Raw genomic sequence first — 9,094 nt, forward strand, 5'->3', positions numbered from 1 at the left:
AAGATTACAGAATAGGTTTCAGAGATTTCCCTGGGGAGAGCTGTGGTAACAGGGGCCTGTGTCTTCAAGGGGGAAGGGTGGAAGATGCTTGCCCCACATCTAAAGCCTAGGGAAAAAGGCTTTGCGCGGATGACTTGAAGAACTTGACATGTGTCTCAAGCAGTTTGAAGAACATGCTGACCTGGTACCTGATTAATCCCTGGAAAATCTAAAGGATGAGAAGCTGCATGAAGAGGCATGTGACAACGAGAGAGAGGGCTGAACTGGGACCACCAGCAGAGTTTGTGCAAAGAATGAGTGCTCCCTATGTGGCCTCTACAGGAGAGCGAGCAACCTGGGGTAGGATCACACGAGTCCATGCAAGAGGAGCATCTAGAGTTTGCACAGACCTCTGCACAGTGAAGGTGAAGGTACTGCTAGCTCTAAGAGGCTGAGGAAGGAGGAAGCAACCAACCAGAACGTAAGGGAATTCTCACTGTCACGGAATTCAGGTGAAAATCTAGAGCCACTGAGGTGGGAGGTAGAGGATTCTCAGTGAAAGAACAAGCTTTAAACATCTGCAACGGCTACAAAAGCACTGAAACTAAATCACCAGCTAGCTTCTTCACTAATCAAGTAAAAGTTTGCTGCTCCTCTTTCCTCTTTTTGCTTCTTCCTTGTCCAACTTTGGAAGGGTCAGAAACCAGAACTGGCAAGACAAAGCAGGAAGAGTAGGAAAACCAGGTAAGAAGTGAAAAGGCAATGATACCCCCTTCCCCAGTTACTGGCTTCCTCCTTGCAAGAGACAGAACAAGAGACCAGTTAAGGCAGAAGCCTCATCTTTATTTCAGGCTTGGTCTGCAGTTTTTACTTGTTGGTACCGGGCATTTTAATTTTAATAATCAAATTGAGACTTTTGTGACTTTGTTACTGAAGGATGATTTGTACTATCTAAGAGCAACCAGAAAAATTAAGTTAATCCATGGCAGAGGATGAACCAGTCTCAAAGAGTAAATTGAAAGAGACAAAAAGGGAAAAAAATTTGAAGTGACAAAAAAAAAAAAAAAGCTTTTATAATTACATCCCACAAGGCCTGCTTTTCTAATATCCTGAAAAGTCAACACAGTGGAGAGCACAGAAGTATACAGATGTGGTCTTACAAAACATAACTGAACCCATCCAGCTTCACTGCCTATCTTGAGATAGTTCAGCCATTAACATTTGCAGAAACTTGCCATAATGTAGCTCAAGAATCTAATATTAATTCTTAAAACTTGACATGAGTGACCCAAATATGCTAGGCTTCCTTTAAAAGGCAGAGACTGTGTCTTGCTCCCAGCTGTATCTGTAACATTCCCCAAAGTCTCCCTTATATTAAAGGTGCTTAAAGAACTGCTGTTCTCCTTACCATGAGAAGGTTGCTATGTTAGGCTCTTAGGAAACAGGATCTGAACAAATATGCATACAGCAAAGACTGCTTTTTAGTTAAAAATATATTGAGCTTCGCTCTGGGCAAAATTATAATATATATTACTTTCATGCTTATCCTTTCATAGCGAGCCAAATCTTCTGAAACATGCACACTGTATTTTCAGTACTATACTACCACGATACAGAATAAATGTGAAACCTTTAAACTTTGATATTCAAAGGAGAAAAAAAACTACTATATACATATTTTTTTTAAAGTTTAGCAGAAAACTCTCAAAATAAGTGCACTATCATACAACGCTGTTAAATGCAGAATGGTTTATTTTAAAAGGAGAGAAGCATTTTTAAAAATATCCGTATTTTGGCCGGGCGCGGTGGCTCAAGCCTGTAATCCCAGCACTTTGGGAGGCCGAGACGGGCAGATCACGAGGTCAGGAGATCGAGACCATCCTGGCTAACACGGTGAAACCCCGTCTCTACTAAAAAAAAAAAAAAAAATACAAAAAACTAGCCGGGCGCGGTGGCGGGCGCCTGTAGTCCCAACTACTCGGGAGGCTGAGGCAGGAGAATGGCGTGAACCCGGGAGGCGGAGCTTGCAGTGAGCTGAGATCCGGCCACTGCACTCCAGCCTGGGCGGCAGAGCGAGACTCCGTCTCAAAAAAAAAAAAAAAAAAAAAAAAAAAAAAAAAAAAATCCGTATTTTATTAATACTCATATTAGTATATGTCTTTTCAGTTAGTGACAGCCTGAATGAAGAGCCTACTATGTGCCACTACAATTCTGTAAAATAGGTATTATCATCTCTATTTTAAAGATTAGGAAACTGAGGCTCAGTGTTTAATGGCTTGCTCAAGGTCACAATAGTAGTAAGTGGTGGAGTGAGAATTTTAACTCAGTGTGTCAGGTTCCCACACTGCTCTTAAGTGTGCTGCTGCTATAATGCTGAAGAGTTGAGTTCTACTGACTTCTTTCCAAAAGAAATAAAATCCAATTTTAATGGTTACGTTTACAGTGTACAATTATGAAATATAAGCCATTGTCAAGCTCCAACCATAGTGGGAACGCACCTCTGCTAATATGAATAAACTCTTCATGAGTAAAAATTCTATATGGCAGATAGTAGTAAAGTTCGTAACAGTCCCTCTCATGACATTCATGATGTCATGCTTATGGTACAGTATTTACAATAAGTGTATATGACTGTAAAATTTGACAACTTTCAAAATGGTACATAAAGAAAGCAAGTCTTATTATGTCTGTAGAAATAGAAAGATGTTGGCTGCAACAGAGTCCTATTATCAGACTGTTTCATTCTCAGGCCTTATCTTAGTAAACAAAGGCAGGATAATCCCTAGATATTTCAGGATATGTTAATGGTTCTTATTGGAATGATTCTGTCCCAACTACCTTGCCCCATCCTGGGAAAATTTGGTAATATCTGGAGGCATGTTTACTGTCATGACTGGGGGTGGGTGTGGGAGGGTAGCTACTGGTACCCACTGAGTACTGCCAGGGATGCTGCTAAACATCCTGTAACGCACAGGATATCCCACAACCAACAAGGAATTATCCAGTCCAAAATGTCAATAATGTGACAATATCCAGTCCAAAATGTGACACTTAGAAAGCTAGTATGAAGGATTAAATGTCTGAAGTACTTAGCAGAGGGTGTGGAGAGTGTTTAGAGACTGTAACTACAAACACAAAACCACAGAGTCCAAGTAACACTCAGTAAAGATCAGATGAGGCATTCAAGCAGTGTGAGAGCACTGGCCTGAGAGCACCCTCTTGTCTCATTAGATATGAGGTGGGTAATGTAATGGCAGAAAATACCAGCTTCCAATCAATACACCTACCTTTACCGGTGGTGCTGACTTATTTTTTTCTGATAAAAGAACAGGAAACTGAAAAAGTGTTAAGTAGAAAGAAAAAAAATGTACTGAAGAGCAACAGCTTTTATTAAACAGCACACAGTCCCACAACCAATTTACTGAGTTTTCCTATTACTTACAGTAGGGCTCTAGAGGGTTACATCTAAAATGAGAACAGTGGGTGTTATGGACACATCATAAGAGAAAATCAGAATAAATATTCATGTGCTTCATTCAGGACATCAGTATTCAGAAGATCAAACACTGTTGCAGGAAGCCTGGCTTTTAGACTCCAAATGTGTAAATGTTCTGATGATACACTACTATCATCCTTCTTAGATCTTCCTTTCTCTGAATGCAATACTCTGACAAAAAAGGAAACAAAACACCGCACAAACAACTTCTGAGTCAGTGCTGAGATAAAATAAAAGATGAAAACTTCACAAGACGTTGGGTGAGTTTAACTGTTACCTACCTGTAACTTTTCTTTTGCTCTTCCATTTGTGCTCTCATTTTGTAGTCCTTTTACGTTATCTTTTCTATCCTCAGTCACATTTCTTTACTAAAATCTTTTTATTCTCTTTTCATCCTTTATTCACTCCCATTTCCTTCCTTTCCTCTCTTCGGAATCTCATGTCTTACTTCACTCTCTCAAAAGTGCCAACCAGCAATGGGATTATATGAGAACTCTAGAGTTGAGTCAGACTCAGAGGCTATCTAGCAGTAACCCCCACGATGCCCATCTCTCTTCAGCATACGAACTCTCCTAACAAGCTGTTAGGAGACAGCTTAAACACATTAAGGTACACCACATTTCTTAACTTTCAGACACCATAAATCACTTCTTACTGATAGGTATTGCTAGATTGCTGGTGAGATCTAAGCAGAGCAATATAACTGATAGGAATTGCTCTTGCTTCACAGATACCAATTCCTTCTCATTATCGACATTTATTAAATTAGAAAAAAGTCCCCTGATTTAGTTACAGTCCTAACTACACGTGGCTGAATTTGACGGCTATCTGCTCCTTGAAAATTATCCTTCGATAGACAAACATTGAACTAGATGCAGACACAGTGTGATTCATCTAATAAGCCTTGTTTGACATTTTGTCAGGATAAGGAATGACTCATTAAATGCCCCAAATCGGCACTCAAGGTATGTTTTACCCTTCTACATTCCTCTGAAAGTTGAGTCTCCCCTTAACTAACCAGTAAGATACTGTTTAATTCCGAGTCATATTACGTAAATACGGTACTGTACTTCAACTGGTACTGTAGTGTGATGCCTCGTGGAGCCCTGGCAGATGCATGGGAGCAACAGTAACGTGATTTAGTATTGTGGAGTAAAGGAACTAAATCCTAATTTGTTCTGTGCTGGCTTAGCCTTAAAGGGCAAGCAGGTGCAAGTCCTTTACACCCACCGTGCCGTTGTGCAGTCTAGTTTAAATTCATGTTGCCAGCGTTACACCAAAGTTTGCAGGGTTTTGGAGGTGTCTCCGGCTGTTGCTTCGGCGGAGGAGTCGCGTTCCCTTTGCTGCGGGCGCAAGGCGTGCTGCCTCCCAGGCAGACAGGTGAGTCTGGCGCGGCCCGCACAGGGTCGCCACCCGCCCCGCCGCTGCGCCCCTTACCTTGGTGAGCTGGGCGATTTTCTTGCTCATTTTCAGGTGCATCTCCTGGCTGTAGTCCATGCTGTGCCCAGCCAGCTGCGCGGCGGCCGGTGAGGGCGCGAATTTGGCCGCCCCGGCCGCCGAGCCGCCGTAATAGTGCTGCTGCCAGCTCATGCCCGGGGTCGCCATCTTCCCGACAGACCCCGGCCGGGGCACCTGTCCCCGCGCGCAGAGGCAGGCCCGCGGAGCAACGACGCCCGCGAGGCAAGAGTCGCGGCGTCCACTTCCCGACCCGACACCCGGCGCCCCCGAGACTCGGTCGCAGGCGCCGTCCCGCCCGCGACCCCCGGGTCACCCCTGGAAGGGACGGGGCGGTCCCGCCGGCCCGATGCCGCGGGGACAACGGCGCGGGGCAGATGCCCGGGGTTGGGTGGCGGCGGCCAGGGGCCGGGTCTGCTCTCGCTGGTTCCTCAGCCTGCGCCCGGCGGAGGCGTCGAGGACAGAGTGGCTCCCCGAGTCCCACTCGCAGCCCGCACCGAGGACTCGGCGAGGCTGCGGAGGGAGGAGGAGACGGGGCGGGCTGCGGCGGGGGTAGGCGGGGACATGGAGGAGGACGCGGGACCCGCCGTTACCAGGGCGCGCGCGGGGACGGCGACGTCATTTCCCCGTAGCCAAGCCCCGCCCCGCCCCGCGCAGCCGCCGCCACCGCCAGTCCCGCAGTCCTGCGGCCAGTGCGGGCGCCTCGCGAGGTCGCGCCGGGACCGCGCCTCCAGTGCTTCCAGCATGTGGCGGGGACCCGGCAGCACAGCCCTGGCGGCGATCCCCGTGTGGCGAGCATGAGGCCTGACGTAAAAAAAAAAATTCTCCGCAAGAAGACAGTGCCGTGGTCACCTGCGGTTAGCAGAACCGGTGTCGGTTTACAGACCCTTTCCACGTGCGTCCTCTTGTGTGCAGGGCCCCAAGAAGTGGCTCTTCCCCAAGAAGAGCGGCAAGCCCAACCCAGAGACCTGAGTAGTGAAGTAGGGAGATTTCCCTGCCCTGACCTTCCTTCCAGTGGCACACAACTGATAGTAACACTGTCTTAGACCCCCTCCTCCGTCCCCTACTGAGTGCCCGACCACTGCCCCCAGTTCAGTGCTGAGTGTATGTGTGGGGGAAACACTCCTTTTCAGTCAGCTGGTGGAGCACTGCATGGCTATTTTCCCCCAGTGGAGCCCAACACAAATACATATGAAACTACTTGGTTGGAAATAAGTAAGAATAGGATTGGAGTGAAAGTAATGGGAAAAAATTGGAACAAGACATCAGTGCTTTAAGGATTTGGAGCTGGGCCAAAATGTGTCATAACTTGTGCATTTTCACCTTTCCTAAATGTGTTATTCCCTACTGATTTTCTCTTAACATCTCTACTCCAGCAAGTCAAATGATTTTTTAAAATATTTTTTGTATCCTGCATTGAAGCATGTGAGTCATTTTAGGGCATGGATAATACAAACTTTAAAAATCATAGAATTGTACCTGTTTTTAAAAAAATCACGCAGTTTTGCAGAACCAAATTCCCCAACTCTATGTGATTTCTTTTTAGCATGCAAGTAGCCAAAATATAAATCTGAGAATATTAACAGACTAATTGAGAGCCAAATTAACAAAGACTGTCTGGATGTGACAACATCTAAACAAGGCGAAGATTTAATCGGACCCTGAAATACTTTCAGATCTGTTGGAATTCCAGAAAGGAAACTTGAAATTGGCTGCCTCTTTTCCCAGATGCTAGGTACTCAGTCACCGTTAAACAGACCTTCCAGGAAAAACGTCTAGTTCCAAGGTTCTGAATGGAGCATATGGCCAGAAGCAAATATCCTGCAAATGTTGCTCCTTTCTTAAGCACTAATGATCAAATAAAATTAAAGCGAATTAGGAACTAGTGCTATTTCATCAAATTCTAGGCATGGAAGATTCACAATCATTTTAGAACTCACATTCTTTACGTTCTAAGCAGAAATGTATGCTCAAAAGGCGCTCTCTGTTTCACTAAATTTGTATAGCCAAGTCTTGCTAGGACAAAGATGTTTTTTGTTTTTGTCACTATGATAAAGTGGAAAGAGAGTAAGACTGGAAATAAGGAGACGAATGTGTAGCCTTAGTTGAGTCACCCAACCTGTTCACTCCTCAAGTGCTTCCTCTGAAAAGAGACGGTGTTACCAGCTCCTTCCTCTTCGGACTTGATAATTAGAAGTTAGGACCCAGGCCAGGCGCGGTGGCTCAAGCCTGTAATCCCAGCACTTTGGGAGGCCGAGACGGGCGGATCACGAGGTCAGGAGATCGAGACCATCCTGGCTAACACGGTGAAACCCTGTCTCTACTAAAAAATACAAAAAACTAGCCGGGTGAGGTGGCGGGCGCCTGTAGTCCCAGCTACTCAGGAGGCTGAGGCAGGAGAATGGCGTGAACCCGGGAGGCGGAGCTTGCAGTGAGCTGAGATCCGGCCACTGCACTCCAGCCTGGGCGGCAGAGCGAGACTCCGTCTCAAAAAAAAAAAAAAAAAAAAAGAAAGAAAGAAAAAAGTTTACAGATATTTTGACACCGCAAAGAAATCTCATTAAAAAAAAAAAAAAAACTCATAAAAAAAACTCATTAAAAAAAAAAAAAAAAAAAAAAAGAAGTTAGGACCCAGGTCCACTGGTAATTCACTCTGAACTCCATCACATGAGTTTCCATCATCACTGTGTGGCATAGCCCAAAGGACCGTTTTCTTAAATACTATGCTCAAAGCACATCCACTGTCACTTCATGAATTTAATATTTTTCCCCACTACACTGGGATAAAACAAGTCACAATTAAAATTATATTTAATATAAATAATGAATAGAAACATAATATACAGGTTGATTATCCTTTATTCAAAATGCTTGGGACCCAAAGTGTTCTGGATTTCAGACTTTTTAGGATTTTGGAATATTTGCATTATACTTACTGGTTGAGCTTCCCAAATCCAAAAATCTGAAATCCAAAATGTTCCAATGAGCACTTCCTCTGAATGTTGTGTTAGCACTCAACATTTCTGGTTTTGGAGCATTTTAGATTTTGAGTTTTCAGATTTGGGATGCTCAGCTGGTAAGACACCCTGTATTAGTCTGTTCTCACATTGCTATAAAGAAATACCTGAGTCTGGTATTCATAAAGAAAAGAGGTTGAATTGGCTCACAGTTCTGCAGGCTGTACAGGAATCATAGAAGCTTCTGCTTCTGGAGAGGTCTCGGGAAACTTACAATCATGGCCGAAGGTGAAGGGGAAGCAAGCACAATTTACATGGCTGGAGAAGGAGGGAGAAAGACAGCAGGGAGGTGCCACATGCTTTTAAACAACCAGATTTCATGGTAACTCACTATCATGAGAACAGCACCAAGTGGATGGTGCTAATCCATTCATGAAAACTTTGCTCCTCAGAAAACTTACAACATGGAGGAAGGTGAAGGAGAAGCAAGGCACATCTTACATGGTGTCAGATGAGAAAGAGAGAAAGAGAGACAGGAACTGCCAAAAACTTATCAAACCATCAGATCTTGTGAGAGTTCACTCACCATGACAAGAACAGCATGGGGGAAGTCACCCCCATGATCCAACTGAAACAGGAAAAGTTCCCTTGTCCCCTTTGCAGGGCATGCAACGGGAGTGTGACTCCTTCAGTGCCCTGCTGCTCAAACCTCTAGGGGAGCACACAGATGGGCAGGCTGTGAGGCTCAGACCCCAAGGCAGTATCTAGGTGTGAATGTTTACAGCTGAAGCCCCAGTGGGCATGTGTTACAGGGTGCTCTTTTAGCTTAGCTGTCTGTAGGTGGCTTGTGTTAGCCAGCTCAATTAGACCCCTGCCTTATCACATATGTATGCTGGGGTTCTTGCCTTGGTGTACTGGAAGAATCGGATCACACGTGGGCTTGGAGAATGAGTGCAAGGCTTTATTGAGGGGAAGTAGCTCTCAGCAGATGGCGGAGCCAGAAGGGAGATAGTTTTCCCCTGGAGTCAAGCCACTCGACAGCTCTTCTCCGACTGCCCCAGTCAAACTCCGTGTTGTTCTGCCAATTGACAGCCTGCTGGCATGCTGGTGCCTATCAGTGCATTCCTCTCAATGTCCAGCTACCTATGTGTCCCTCTGCTGATGTGCTTCTCTTGACATCCAGCCACCTGTGTGTTACTCCACTGAT

At 45.2% G+C, this 9,094-nt stretch overlaps 1 protein-coding gene across 6 annotated transcripts in view; it reads right to left on the bottom strand.

Annotated features, from left to right (window-relative positions):
- Positions 1-5,446, bottom strand: part of LOC105465509 (family with sequence similarity 184 member A) — a 128,583-nt gene extending 123,137 nt beyond the window's left edge. For 4 of the 6 annotated variants that reach the window (XM_011713960.3, XM_011713961.3, XM_071096368.1 and 1 more), the window contains exon 1: positions 4,913-5,214. In XM_011713960.3, coding sequence (XP_011712262.2) covers positions 4,913-5,080 — 168 coding nt within the window. In that variant the 5' untranslated portion in view covers positions 5,081-5,214. Of the gene's footprint in view, positions 1-4,912 lie in introns of all 6 variants that reach the window. The other 2 variants (XM_011713959.2, XM_071096367.1) reach the window with 2 other exon arrangements.
- Between the last annotated feature and the right edge of the window lie 3,648 nt (positions 5,447-9,094).

This window comes from Macaca nemestrina, chromosome 5, assembly GCF_043159975.1.
Source record: "Macaca nemestrina isolate mMacNem1 chromosome 5, mMacNem.hap1, whole genome shotgun sequence".
Classification (NCBI taxonomy): Eukaryota; Metazoa; Chordata; class Mammalia; order Primates; family Cercopithecidae; genus Macaca; species Macaca nemestrina.